Here is a 14,437-nt window from a genome sequence, read left to right as displayed (position 1 = left end):
AAATTAATGACATAATAAATTCCAAAATCTTCTTCTTTAAGTACAACAAACTTAGAGGCAAGTGCAGATATAGTTATTCTCATGGATGCTATTTAGAGAATAATCAGTATTTTATTTTTTCCTAATATTTTAATATAAAAATCTTAACTTCAGAAAATTCAGGATATTTTTGACCTGAAAAATCAAATAGAAAAACCGAAATTCAGGACGCTCCTAAATAGCAGCCCTTTAGAGTGACTAACTGAATTCATTTTTACACAAACTTACCAGGAAATTATAGTCTTCATTTTGTTTAAATAAAAAAAGAAAAGAAAGAGCCCAACAAATAATAATGTAGCTAATTAAGAAAATATAGGCTAAACTATATATTCTAGACAAAATAATGTTGAAGTGATGTGCATGTGCACATTGGTCTATAATTTCATGTAGTATATACATATTGACCTATGTGCATCCACCCCATAAACAACTGGCCATTATTCAGTCTTCTTTATAAGCTGAGTCTTCCTTCACAAATCATTACTCTTTACAGAGAAAAAAGACTGAAAAAAGGTGTAAGAAAAAAGAAAAATGGAAACTTTCTCTCATCTAACATCTTCAAGATCTAGGTCATATGAAAGCTTTTTCCATGATAATGGTGTTGAGCCATCATCTGAATTTGAAGAAGATCAAATGGAGGAAGAAGTTTCTTGGGTGATTCAAGAAGATGATGAAACTACCAATAATACCCCACAAAATGGTTGGTTCAAGAATATTGAGGAGCCAATATGGCTTAATAGTAGAAGTAATAATAAGAAGAAAAACCAAGTTTTTCTTGAAGGGTATGTAGAAAATTCAGATGAAGATGAATTAGGGAGGACTAAGAGTTTGACAGATGATGATTTGGAGGAGTTGAAGGGGTGTTTGGATCTTGGTTTTGGGTTCAGTTATGAGGAAATTCCTGAGCTTTGTAATACTTTACCAGCTCTTGAACTTTGTTATTCAATGAGCCAAAAGTACATTGATGAACATCAGAAGTGTCCTGATTCTATGTCTGATACTGCTTCTTCTGGATCTGGTCATGTTGCTAATTGGAAGATCTCTAGTCCTGGTGAGTTTCTATTTTGTTTTTGGAAAACCCCCTTTAAATTTCAGTTCCCTTTAGTCCTAGTATTTGGAAATTTTTATTTGTTCAGAACTATGTGAATCTAATAGAAATTGGCCAAGGGTGTGTTGTTATCTAGTTAGATTGAGATGCATATGTTGGAATTATAAGATGAAAAAGTTTCAATTTTTGTAAAGAAAAAGGTACAGTCTTTGGAATTAAATGATGTGTATATAATAGGAATTGGCAAAGGGTGTGTTTTTGTCTAGTTAGATTGAGATGCATATATTGGAATTACAAGATGAAAAAGTTTCAATTTTTTTAAAGAAAAAGGAGCAGTCTTTGGAATTAGATTCAGGAACTCGTGTTCCTTTTAACCTTATCTGTGGCCTGATCATCATTTTTCTGGAACAAAAGACTAATACCAAAAGGGAAACTGAAGAAAAAGATCCTCTTTTTGTTGTGTGCATCTTTCTTGGAGTACCAGATAAGATTTTGTTTGCCTGGATATAACTATGAAGTCTCTCAATTTGTTGCTCAATTATTATTGTTTCTTGAACATTGTGCTCCACCTTGTACTTTCTCAAGGCACTAATCCTGAACAATCTTTTCTTACCTCAGGTGATGATCCTGAAGATGTGAAAGCAAGGCTAAAATACTGGGCTCAAGCTGTTGCCTGCACTGTCAAGTTGTGCAATTAGAAGAGAAGATGAAGTCAACAAGTTTATGCTAGAAAAAGCTGAGATCAGAGGGAAATGAGAGGTTGATTTCTTCACATCATGACAGAGACTTGTGCTTTGCTTGATCTTGAAAGGGCTATGGCCACAGGGCCAAGAAGCTTTACCTGGAGACAGATATGCAAAAAAAGAATCTTGTCCAATGATGGGTAAAGCAATGTAGAAGAATATTACATGAAGAGGAAGGAAGAGATGTTTCAGGTCAATGATTAACCAACAATACATGGAATAAATCTGACCCCCTATAACCTGTGTATCATCATTGTTGTATCATCAGTACATTGAAAGTTTTAAGTGAAAACCATTACATCAAAATCAATCTCAATTCTTCTTCATGTTTCAATTTTGTTTACCATGTATGGTTGATTAAACACAGAATTATTCTTGGTTAGACTACAAATCAATTTCTTCTCCTGTTATGCCTATTGAGTACCAGTTGCAGATCCAAATATAGTTTGCGAGTATGGCAGAACCAGTGCATTGAGTCGAACCTTATATATAGCACGAAGAACAAGGAGAGATAAAGTTAGATGTACGTTTAGAACCACTCTTTCAATTTAGAACCCATAACTTGGAGTTGCCACTCTTGAGTTCCAAGAGTTCCTACAAAACCTTCATGAACAGGGGAGGATGTAATTACTCATTACTCTCTCCGTGTGGGAAATAATTGGTGGATTGGGAAATAATTTGTGGATTGAGTAGTTAAATGAAGGATATAAAACATATGAATCCGTGAATTTATGGAAGAAAAATCAGATTTTATAAAATCTTCTAAAAACGAAAAATTAAGATTTGAAGGTCCATTTGATATCAGAATTGGACAAATTTGGACCATTCTGCCCAGAACTTTCGCTTTTGCGGTTAAATTAGCAGCGTCTGCAGTGCTGCTTGGCCAACCGCTTCTGCGGGTGCGCGAAGAACCATTTCAAAAATAAGGATTTCGGCAAGGAAAAAAAGGATGTCTTTTCTCTTCATTTGCTAAAAATGACAAGTAAAAGTAAAAATGAACAGATGGATAGTGATAAGTACTCCCTCCATTCTAATTTACGTGAACTTATTTGATCGAGCACGAAGTTTAAGAAAAAATAAATTTTTTTTTAATTTGTGATCCTAAACAAGTTAAAAAAGGCTTCAGAGAATTTGTGTGTATTTGTGTGGTTATAAGAGTTACTTATTAAGGGTAGAATTGGAAGTTTAAGCTAAATTGTTTCTAAATTTAGAAAGGGGTTATTCTTTTTGGAACAGACCAAAAAGGAAATAAGTTCAGAACGGAGAGAGTACTATTTATGGGTTTTTCCGAATCTTCCACTGTGTTTAAATTCCTAATCCGCCTATGTTAATGACTTTAGAGACCTTGGATTATACCAGGTTTTCTATTAGTAAACCAACTGTGACCCGAATTGAATTTTTGTGTTTCTTGCTTTCTCATGTTATATGGTGTTCGACTTAAAGACGTCTTACGATAAGGTGTCGAGTGAGGTGTTGTGGAGATGTTTGGAGGCTAGAGGCGTTCATGTTGCATACATTAGAGCTATTAAGGACATGTACGATGGAGCTAAGAATCGGGTGAGGACAGTGGGAGGGGACTCAGAATACTTTCTGGTTGTGACGGGGTTGCATTAGGGGTCAGCTCTCAGCCCATTTCTGTTTCCCCTGGCGATCGACGCGCTGACGTGACACATTCAAGGGGAGTTGTCGTGGTACACGTTATTTGCAGATGACGTCGTAGTAATTGACGATACGCGAGGTAGTGTTAACGAGAGGTTAAAGGTTTGGAGGTAAACTCTGGAGTCTAAAGGTTTCAAGTTGAGTAGGACCAAAACAGAATACTTGGAATGCAAGTTCAGTGGCGCGACTCAGGAAGTGGATGAAGACATGAGGCTAGATTCAAAAGTCATCTCTAGGATAGAAAGTTTCAAGTATCTTGGGTCTGTTATACAAGGGAATGGGAAGATCGACGGGAATGTTACATACCGTATTGGGGGATAGGGTGGATGGGGAGGGGGTGTGTGTGTGGGGGGAGGGGAGGGGGAGGATGAAATAGAAGCTCGCTTCCGGTGTTTTGTGTGATAAGAATGTTCCTCAAAAATTTAAAGTTAAGTTCTATAGAGCGGTGGTCAGACCGATTATGTTATATATGGCGGAGTATTGGCCAGTCAAGAACTCCTATGTCCAGAAGATGAAGGTGGCTGAAATGAGTATGATGAGATGAATGTGCGGTCATACCAGGTTCGATAGAATTAGAAATGAATTTATACGGGATAGGGTGGACATGGCCCCTGAGGAGGACAAGATGCGAGAGGCGATACTTAGATGGTTCGGACATGTGAAGAGCAGAGGCACTGATGCTCCGGTGAGGAGGTGTGAGAGGCTGGAGTTGGAGGGCCAACGGAGAAGTAGAGGCAGGCTGAAGAAGTATTGGGAAGAGGTGATTAGCCAAGATATGGCGTTGCTCCAGCTGACTGAGGACATGACCATGGATAGGAAGGTGTGAAGATTAAAAATAAAGGTAAAGAGTTAGGTAGCCGAGTGTTGTCCTCGTTTCTAACAATAGCTTTGATACATCTCTTAGTATCTCAAAAGATACAATTGGAGGAGGGGGGAGGGGGGAGGGGGATTAAATAGAGGCTCGCTTCTGGTGTTCTGTGTGATAAGAATGTGCCTCAAAAACTTAAAGTTAAGTTCTATAGAGCGGTGGTCAGACCGATTATGTTATATGTGGCGGAGTGTTGGCCAGTCAAGATATGCCATGTCCAGAAGATGAATGTGGCTAAAATGAGTATGATGAGATGAATGTGCGGTCATACCAGGTTCGATAGAATTAGAAATGAATTTATCCGGGATATGATGGACATGGCCCCTGAGGAGGACAAGATGCGAAAGGCGATACTTAGATAGTTCAGGCATGTAAAGAGCAGAGGCACTGATGCTCCGGTGAGGAGGTGTGAGAGGCTGGAGTTGGAGGGCCAACGGAGAAGTAGAGGCAGGCTGAAGAAGTATTGGGAAGAGGTGAATAGCCAAGATATGGCGTTGCTCCAGCTGACTGAGGGCATGACCATGGATAGGAAGGTGTGAAGATTAAAAATAAAGGTAAAGAGTTAGGTAGCCGAGTGTTGTCCTCGTTTCTAACAATAGCTTTGATACATCTCTTAGTGTCTTTCATATATTACTTTTTTTTAACTCCAAGTCACAATTTTATTACCATTGCAATGCAAAAGATACAATTTGAAGAAGGAGGGTATATCTTGGCCTTCTATATGTATTGAGAATTTGACACAACAAATTCATACAATAAGTACAGAATTGGTGGGATTATCTCCACACCAACGTGCCAATTGGTAATAAAGTTGAGAACTCATGGTGGTCCATATATTATGGTACTTCGTTTTCTCTTTTTGTATCGGAATACTGAAATTTTTCTTCTATCTACATTTAGAAGCCCTTTGACCTGCGAGGCAATGTATCAAAATAAGTGAAAATATACACTTCCTCTAATTGGTGACTTAGAGAAGTCATATTGTCCGCAATTTGATTTGCTTTTCTAAAACAATGTCTAATGATTAGACCCTTTTGTTCAACCAGCATTTTTACCTCCATAACCACACTGTTGATTCTCCATGGTGTGGACCATATGCCTTGAATGCAATTGTGAAGTAGCAAGGAATCAGTTTCACCAATAATCAGTCCATATCCTTGTTGAACGCAAAATTTTAGGCTAAAAAGAAGGGCCTTTGCTCCTGCTAAGTTACTTGTTCCTTGACCCATTGGTATAGCATAAGCCATAAGCATTTTACCACCACTGTCTCTAACCACCCCGCCACCTCCACAATTTCCATTAATACAACTACCATCACTGTTTAACTTAACAAAGAGCAAAGGTTGTTTAAGCCACTTAACCTCAGTTATGCACCTTTCAACCGGAGAGTAGTCAAAGAATTTACATATATTTTCTCAATTATTATTAACAGTTAGCTTCCCAAAATGAGAGCTAACTAATTGGGCAATGTTAAAAGTGATAAGGCATTTGGATCTTGCAACTGATGGCCTCTTCATTTCATATTTGCTACAACACCTTGACCTCCACAGCTCCCATACAACATCTTGTTGCCTTTGTTTTGGTTTTCTTATTGCATTACCTAGTGTTAGTTTTGTATTTTCGATTCGGTTATCAGATTAGTTTGCTTGTTATTGCTCATCCCCTCTTTCCTTCCTGAGCCGAGGTTCTACCGGAAACAACCTCTCTGCCTTCTTAAAGGCAGGAGTAAGGTTTGCGTACACTCTACCCTCCCCAGACCCCACTTGTGGTACTACACTGGGTATGTTGATGTTGTTGTTGCTTTCTCATGTTATGCAGCTGAGCTGCTGGTTTTGGTTGTTAGTCTTTGAGTTCTTGAATCTTCATAGTTCAATCTTCAATGTAGTTCTCTTATTTTTTGAAGGTAGTGTTGAGTACGATGACAAGGAGGCTGGAAATTCAGATCAAGTTAGAATGAATTGTGTTGCGTTTGATCTTTTCGAGATAGTAACTTTTAACAAACAATCCTCTAGAGATGTTTTATGTAGATAAAATTAAACAATCAATCAATCTCCTCATATTTTTAGATCCACTTCTATTATGAGTAAATAAATGTATTTAACAATGCGACTTGCTTTATTAGATAGGTTCGATTAGAGTTCTTTTTTTAAAATAAAAAATAAAAAAATTAAGGTAGCTCGCATAAACAACAGGCAACCTACTGCTTAATAATATTCCTTTCAGATTGATTTTCTATAAATTCATTAGATGCCTATGGCAAAGTGAATGGACACACCTTGGAAAGCTTTTATAAGCCGGGACAAAAAGAAAACTAGGATGAATTTTTGAGTCGAATAACTTTTTGCAACTTGAATGAAAATGGTGACATTCAGACCTAAAGTATACATCATTGGATTGAGTATAAAGCATATTTCATACGTTGAGGTGAGACGTCCAAAGAAACAAGCAAAAAAGTTTTGCTTCATAGGCAAAAAGCTTATTCCCATTCTAACAAATCCTGCTGGTTGTATTTGATGGTGGCCACATGATATTATTCACATTTCTAGAGCATGAAGTAGTCGTCATATTTGGCACCTTGACTTGTAGAACAACGTATAACCGGGGCGGAACTAGAGCTTATTTCACATCTACGGCAGATTCTGTGCCCCAAATCATTTAGACTTATGAAACTAAGCGGGCGGGGGTTCGGCCGAACCCAATAGCTTTAATTTAAACCATATATTTGTCTTAAGAAATTTATTGAATATATACAAATTCTTACTTTAGAACCCACTAACATAAAAAGGTTAAAATCACGAACCCAAGTTAGCTCCGCCTCGGGGTATAATACTCCGGTTAACTAGGCACCTATTTACTGCAACTTTTATTTTCACAAATTCAACGTGAAGAACGAAGCTTACACAACCAAAGTACATCAACGAGGCAGAAGAGGGGGGGGGGGGGGGGTACAAGCTCCTAGGCAGGGAAGATGAAAAAGATATACTAATTAAACATTCCAACTAAAGGCTGGAGTTTCACACTTGGCTGATAGAATAATAGATGCTTTTCAATAATCCTGAAATATAAAAACAGAATATAATTGTTAGCTTAGGTAAAATCAATAGCGCTTTATGCAAATGAAGATCCGCACTACTAAAAATCATGTTTCCTGGTCAGACAGTAATGCAAATAAGACTATTTTGACATAATAAGTAGAATCTAAGAGTGTTTTTGTTGTTTGAATAGAACAGTCTAATTTCTCTGTCAGCTTTAGTTTAATAGTAGACAAGCTTTTCTCGAAATTCAAGTCTGTTTCAGATGCATATTTAATTTAGGTGAAATATCAAATACGAGGAATCCAATTTTTGATAATCCAGTGTGCAATAAAAAAGGTGTTGAGTACGAAAATTGGCTCATGCGCAAGGAGTTTATGAGGAAATTTTTAAGAGGGACCAGGGAAGTCCAGGGACATCTCAAAACAACTATTAAATGCCAAACTGAAAGTCGAAAAATCGTTGGGAACATTTTCTTCTAATAAAGTTGTAAAGATTCGGTGAATAACGATGAGAATAGTACATTGAATTTACTTCCATCGCTACAATTACTCATATATGAAGTTAGAGCAGTGGCGGAGCCACCTTATAGGAAGGGGTGTCAAATGACACCTTTTCGCGGGAAAATACACTGTGTAGCTAGGTAAAAAAATAAATTATATGTAAATATATTATGTATTTGACTCCCCTTAATTTTCTGGTATGTTTACTTTTATATATTTTGACACTCCTTAACGAAAATTTTGGTTCCGCCACTAAGTTAGAGGTTTATGATGCCTATTCACAGTGTATCTATCAATGCATAATAAGGGTATAAACTTACCATTTTTTCGAAATTAGAGAGAGAGAGAGAGAGATGCAGACCTGGATGCTCAAGAAGAACCCAACAGATTTTGTATGTCTTTCTGTAAAGTGAGAAAGAAGAGAAATTAGTAACAGACCAATAAAAAGAGCTTCAGCAATATATATTTCAATCTGTTTCTTCCATATATTTATTTTTTCTATCTAAAGAACCATAATACTCATGGACTGCTAAATTTTATTATGTTTCTCCGGCAGTATACCACATGATGGAAATTTGGGCATGTTCGACATCAGCAATCAACCACTTAAGACAAGATAAGATTTTCCTTTTATTTCCTGAACCCTTAATGACCAGTAGTGACAGGCAAAGGAGAACATAAATGAACAAAAGAAAAACAGTTTAAGGTGTCAGGCAAAGGTAGAACATAAATGAATAAAAGAAAAACAGTTTAGGTGACCTCAAACTGAAGAGGAGGTGTCCTGGGTGCATATCGTTCCACAATCTTTCCTTCTTTGTTCACAAGAAATTTGGTGAAGTTCCACTTAATAGCATTTCCAAGGAAACCGCCTTTTTCTGATTTTAAGAACTTGAAAAGTGGTGCTGCATTATCCCCGTTCACATCAACCTGTTGAATGAAAAAACTTCCTTAAACAATGTGGATTGTATGGCGTTATATACCTCATTCATCTAATGTATGTCTGTGTAGTATATATAGACACATACGTTTAACATAACTACGAAGAGAAAGGGGGATAGTTTTGAGTTTTCATCTTAGGAGAATTTTTGAGTTATGTTCTGCCCCATGGGTTATTCCCTGAGCAAGGCTTATAGAAGAAAGAGAGATATAAGACAGAGAGAGAAGGCACAACCGTTGCAGCTTACGTGGTTTTCATAGTATGGTTCAACCATGCATCAACGGAAATCGATCAGAAGGTAAAATATCAGTTGTTGAATCTTCAGAGGTAAATATTGTTGGAGAAAAAGAAAAAGTTCGTATGTGCAGTAATGCAAATTAAGCAAGCAACATATCCATGATCAAGTTAAGAAAGAAGAAAGAAGAAAGCCTTCAGTAATGAAAATAGTACCAGTGCATGAATTTAGTTATACACGTTTGGGTTATACAGTAATTTTTACCTTTTCAAATACAGGGAATTCAGCTTTGAACCTGGTGCATACAGTTTCCTGAATCTCCTCATTTGTTCCAGGTTCTTGCCACAAGAACTGGTTACAAGGAAATGCTAAAATTTCAAATCCTGAAATAGCACTTCAATAATTATATTTATGACCACAAAATATGGTTTAGTACCAGAAAATTCAAGATTGAAATTGAAGAAATAAACTTGTAAAAATGACTGGCCAACCTTGATCTTTGTACTTCTCATACAAAATATTTAGCTCCTTGTAGTTTGAATCAGTTAAACCACTGCAAGGAAGAGAGATAACCAAAAATAAGTAAAGACTCGAAAACTTGCCTCTAACACAGACACCGTTTTAATTCTCTAAATTACAGACTTGCAGTAATTGAAGGAATAAATTAACAGAGAGTTTTAAACTTCAATAAAGCAACAAAAACCAGCACAAAGCAATAAATAAAGCCAAGAAAAGGATCCAAAAGGACCAAATAAATAAATTTTAAAAATTAAAATAGAAAGACGAACTTAAGGAACTAACTAACAAAACCAATTTTAATCGAATAACAGAAATAAGCGCCAAAAAGAAGAACGTCTAGTTTGCATCAGCATTAACATTACATAATACAACTTAAATGCCCCCAATAGCACAATGTTTCATAAATTTACTCTGCTGCAGCAACTAACTTATTCCCATGTTATAATAAGTCTAGTTAGCAAATAAATTTACACCTGATCACAGCGATCAAGCAAGACGTAAAGAAACACCAAGAATAGTAACTAGATTACTTCACTTACCATTTTGATGCAACATTGACAATAAGAAGAACCTTTCCCCTATAATTGCTCAAAGGTACCTCATTTCCCAGTATATCCTGCATTTTCAATCTCTTTAGCAACTTTAAAACCGTGTTCCAATAAAGAAAAGAAGAAAACTTTCAGCCATAAGTTGCTTACTTCTCCTATAATTTGTTAATCTTTAACATTTGAATTCTCAAACCTTTAGAATTCCAATAGTAGTAAATTCTGAAAGTACAAATTTTGAGTAATCCAATTATTATGCCCAAAGTTAAGAAACATGCTCTGAACTAGTTCAAATTACCATTTCAAATTCCTAATAAGTAACTGAAGATCCAAGTAATCATATAGCACCAAACACCAGGAACTTGAATTACCAGTCCAAATTCTTCCTATATGAAAACTAAGACTTTACAAAATCCAAATTAGACTCACCATAAGTGTATTATAAAATTGAAAAATAAAAAGATAAACTGTCTTAGGGTCTCATACACACAAAAACAAAGAGTCAGTACCTGCAAATTTTCATGAAAAGATAAAAATATAAAAGCAGGAAGTACAGATATAAGACCAAATAACAGCAAATCCAAAGTTCAAAAGCAATTACTACAACAAGTCAACAACTGCACCTCGGTCCCAAACAAGTCTGGGTCGGCTACATAAATTACACTGCTTCATTTAAGATCAATTCAAGTCATAAAGTTCAAGTTCAAAAGCAATTATGCATAAAAATTGGATCTTTATTCAATTTTCAGGAAAGAAATGAAAATTAGAACTTGAAAACTAAGGAACTAAGAAACCCCAAAAAGTATGTACCTTGACAGTGAAATCAAAAAGTGATTTGGGGGATCCTTCAGCCATAGTTTGAGGGGAAGAAAAAGAAGGGTATCTATAGAACAAGAACAAGGCAAGAACAAGAAAAAAGAGAGCTGCCAAATTGGTTAACCTTAGCAAATGCATCTTCTAGTTCTGCGTAAATTATATGCATATATAGACAAGAAGATTTAATGGGGCACACAAATAAGGTAATCCAATAAGATATTGGGGTAAAGAAAGCGAAATTTATGACTTTAGCTAATTGATTATTGCAGCGACACAGGATTTTTATCAAGCGAGTTCAAAATGCGAAGAATCAAATATATAAAGAGGTCAACAAAAAAATATACTAATAAAATATATTATTATAATTGTCCTCTATGAGTTTTTATTTCAACGTATTCATAATAGTCTCATCAGAATGGTGTTAAATATTTTTCTTTCTACATAAGGTACCAAACAACCGCTCATGAATTCGTCATTCATTCGGTTTCGCAATTCACTCTTGATCAACTTCATCGCCGAAAAAGTTCTTTCAACAGTAGCAGCGGCAACAGGTAGAAGCAAAGCAAATTTCATAAGGCGAAACACAAATGGATAATTCAAATGCTTCTTTGTCTTAACTAGTGTTTCAGAAAGATCAACAAGTCCTTGTAGATTTGAAAACCTTTCATCAACATCACGAACATCAACAATATAAGTTTCAAGCTGATTCTTGAGTGTAACCGTTATATTCTCATCAAAATCATCAGGATACAATTCAGCCATCCTCAATATCTTGTTTATGTCAAAACTAGAAAATGAGTCAACTGGATTTAAGCAAGCTACTCCAACAAGCAAGTTCGTTGTCACCTCATTAAAACGAGAATTGAGTTCTTGAACTTGCCAATCAATAATCTTAAAAAATATATCAACACGATAGTGATGTAAAATAGTATAATCAACAACTTTACGTCGAGATCTTCCAGAGTTAACATAGAGGTCATCAAAGTTTGGTATCAAAATATTATACTTGACACAAAATGCAAACACCTTATCAATAAGTGAATCCCATGCTTCTTCTCTTAGCTTTTGCAACCGTCTCTTTGCCACTTCAACAAGTAGAATAGCATTTGCAATATCTTGCTCCTTTTTTTTAAAGGATGTATTAAGCTCATTTGTGATCCCCAAAACATCTCTCATTAGGTGCAACATGAAAGCAACCTCAAATGTTTGACAAATGCTAAGATATCCCTTTGCCTTAGCTCTTTCTTCTAAAGTCCGGGCATCAACAATGATAGTATCAAGAACATCAATAATTGAGCCAAACATAAAAATAAAGTTCTTAAAAGATTTATAGTGCGAACCCCCAACGAGTATCGGCAGCTCTAGCAAGACCAAGTTCTTGATTCAAACTCCTACCAGTTTTAAGTTCACCCATATCTAATGCCTCTTGAACTTTTTCTGCTTGAGATTCTCGAAGATCATCCATACGTTTAAAAGAACCTCCCACTATATTCAATACATTAGAAACCAACAATACAAGTTCTCCCACTTCAAGACACTTTTTGGATACCGCAACAAGAGTCAATTGAAGTTGGTGTGCAAAACAATGAATGGAATAAGGAGATTTACTTTCTTGTTGAATCAAAGTTTTGAGGCCACGTAAATCCCCTTGCATGTTGCTTGCTCTATCATAGCACTATCCACGCACATAAGATAAACTCAAAGAATGTTGAGCAAGATAATCAACAATTACTTTCTTTAAACATAAAGCAGTAATATTACGAACATGAACGATCCCAATAAAATGCTCCACCACAGATCCCCATCTATTAACATATCGCATGACAATAACTAATTGCTCTTTGCATGATACATCACATGATTCATCAACTAGCAATACAAAAAAGTCTCCATTTAGATCGTTCATAATAGCTTTAACTGTTTCAATTTTACATGCAATGATAATGTCTTTCTGAATTTTATGAGAAGTCAACTGATCATTCTTTGGAGCCTTTTTCAACACAAGATCACAAATTTTATTGCACCTCTCTGCATACCATGAAAGAATCTCAAGAAAGTTACCCTTGTTTAATGATAATTCATCTTCACGATGTCTACGGAATACCAATCCTTGATTCAATAGGAGTCTCACCACCTCAATTGAAGTCTTCAAGCGAATTTTGTATTCGAGCTTGGTTTGACTGGATTGCCTATCAAATGAAGTTTGAATTAACTGTTTTTGTTTTAATAGATCTTCACATTTCCTTTTTGCCTGATTATGAATACTGCTCGACCCATGCATATCTAATCTGTTCTTTTTGTGCCAACTCTTAAATCCTAAACTTGAAAATACATCACCTCCACCTTGATGAATGCCTTCATCTTGAAATAAGTAACAATACAAACAATAAGCTGCATCTTCTATCACACTATACTCCAACCAATTAAGATATCCTTTAAACCATTTAGGATTGAAATGACGCTTTAAGCCCGAAAAATCTCTTTGAGGAAACTTATGATATTGGGGTTGGCAAGGACCTCTTCGGAGGTACTCTTCTAATCTCAACACGTTCATTTAGATGAAAGTCTCTAATGGGTAATCTCTTCTTTGGATCAGTCTTTAAAGAATCGAAATCTATTCCTTGTCTTTATTTTTTAGAGGATTGAGGTTGTTCTACTAATTGGTTCAAATTTTCTTCCGCGAGAGTAGCAATTAGAGAGGATGAACTTGATTGTGGTAACTTGGAAGATACCGGAGGATAAAATCTCTTCATTGTAACATAAACTGGATTACCAAATTAGAATTCGAATTAGAAGAATAATTTAATTAAACTTAAATTTAAACTAACATTTATTCATTCTTCACCAAATTTTCTTTTATTTTACATATCATTATATTATAAAATAATTAGATGAGATTTTAATCATCATTAAAAAGCTTTGGACCACAACTTTGGAAGTTCAAAATGTCTTTACAGGAGTTATTGTTTTCATTATAACTTTTCTTAAAGCAACAAAGAGAACAAATAAAAAAATCAGCAATGTATTTTCTAATGATGGGAAAGCATTTTACACCATATTATTTATATCATGAAATAATTGAGTTAATTGAAAGAAACACCTATATAATACAGTTAGCCAAACACATATACACACAAACACTTAAAAAACAAGATTAATCTGAATCCAATGTGTTATAGTCAATTAGTCATCCCTAAATTACTTAATGACAAGATAGACCTAATTTATATGTACAAGAAAAAGATTAAAAATCAGAGAGAAACCTGATGGTGATAGTTGACGGTGAGAGAGTGAGAGGCGACAACTAACACGAAAATATATTGGCTAATGGCAGGAGACAGCTATGGAAGGAAACAATATGACCTTGAAACTGAACTAAAAGATTCAGAAATATGCAGAGAACAAAGAAGGGTTTCGGAATTGAGGCTATTAGTTTGGGAATGGGGTCACTGTATTTGACTGATTTCGAACTCAAGACCTTGGGAAAAATTTG

At 35.6% G+C, this 14,437-nt stretch overlaps 4 protein-coding genes and 1 long non-coding RNA gene across 6 annotated transcripts; 2 read left to right on the top strand and 3 right to left on the bottom strand.

Moving 5' to 3' along the window:
* The first annotated feature begins 455 nt into the window (after window positions 1–455).
* LOC104088923 (uncharacterized) lies at window positions 456–2,164 on the top strand. The gene is made up of 2 exons (XM_009593690.4): window positions 456–1,090; window positions 1,706–2,164. Exons 1-2 carry the CDS (start codon window positions 571–573, stop codon window positions 1,783–1,785), a joined length of 600 nt encoding a protein of 199 aa, XP_009591985.1. The 5' UTR covers window positions 456–570; the 3' UTR covers window positions 1,786–2,164.
* A 4,892-nt stretch (window positions 2,165–7,056) lies between these two features.
* On the bottom strand, window positions 7,057–11,110 carry LOC104088922 (probable glutathione peroxidase 2). 2 transcript variants are annotated; one of them, XM_009593689.4, is made up of 7 exons: window positions 10,939–11,110; window positions 10,123–10,199; window positions 9,556–9,617; window positions 9,329–9,447; window positions 8,652–8,819; window positions 8,254–8,294; window positions 7,057–7,412 (listed from the first exon to the last, which is right to left on the bottom strand). In XM_009593689.4, the coding sequence occupies exons 1-6, from the start codon at window positions 11,080–11,082 to the stop codon at window positions 8,262–8,264; spliced, it is 603 nt and encodes a 200-aa protein (XP_009591984.1). In that variant the 5' UTR covers window positions 11,083–11,110; the 3' UTR covers window positions 7,057–7,412; window positions 8,254–8,261. The 2 variants fall into 2 exon arrangements, with proteins under 2 accessions (XP_009591984.1, XP_018623903.1); XM_018768387.3 differs by having other exon boundaries at window positions 8,213–8,294; window positions 10,939–11,098.
* On the top strand, window positions 8,488–8,811 carry LOC138893375 (uncharacterized). Its single transcript, XR_011408752.1, has 2 exons — window positions 8,488–8,550; window positions 8,599–8,811. It is a non-coding gene; the product is annotated as an uncharacterized lncRNA (long non-coding RNA).
* Window positions 11,111–11,340: 230 nt separating the features above from the next.
* LOC138894460 (uncharacterized) lies at window positions 11,341–12,249 on the bottom strand. Its single transcript, XM_070179157.1, has one exon. It carries the CDS (start codon window positions 12,247–12,249, stop codon window positions 11,341–11,343), a length of 909 nt encoding a protein of 302 aa, XP_070035258.1.
* A 22-nt stretch (window positions 12,250–12,271) lies between these two features.
* Window positions 12,272–13,498, bottom strand: LOC138894459 (uncharacterized). Its single transcript, XM_070179156.1, has 2 exons — window positions 12,677–13,498; window positions 12,272–12,619 (listed from the first exon to the last, which is right to left on the bottom strand). The coding sequence occupies exons 1-2, from the start codon at window positions 13,496–13,498 to the stop codon at window positions 12,272–12,274; spliced, it is 1,170 nt and encodes a 389-aa protein (XP_070035257.1).
* Window positions 13,499–14,437: the final 939 nt, after the last annotated feature.

This window comes from Nicotiana tomentosiformis, chromosome 6 (genome assembly GCF_000390325.3).
Source record: "Nicotiana tomentosiformis chromosome 6, ASM39032v3, whole genome shotgun sequence".
Taxonomy (NCBI): domain Eukaryota; kingdom Viridiplantae; phylum Streptophyta; class Magnoliopsida; order Solanales; family Solanaceae; genus Nicotiana; species Nicotiana tomentosiformis.
This window is presented reverse-complemented; position numbering and strand designations above follow the sequence as displayed.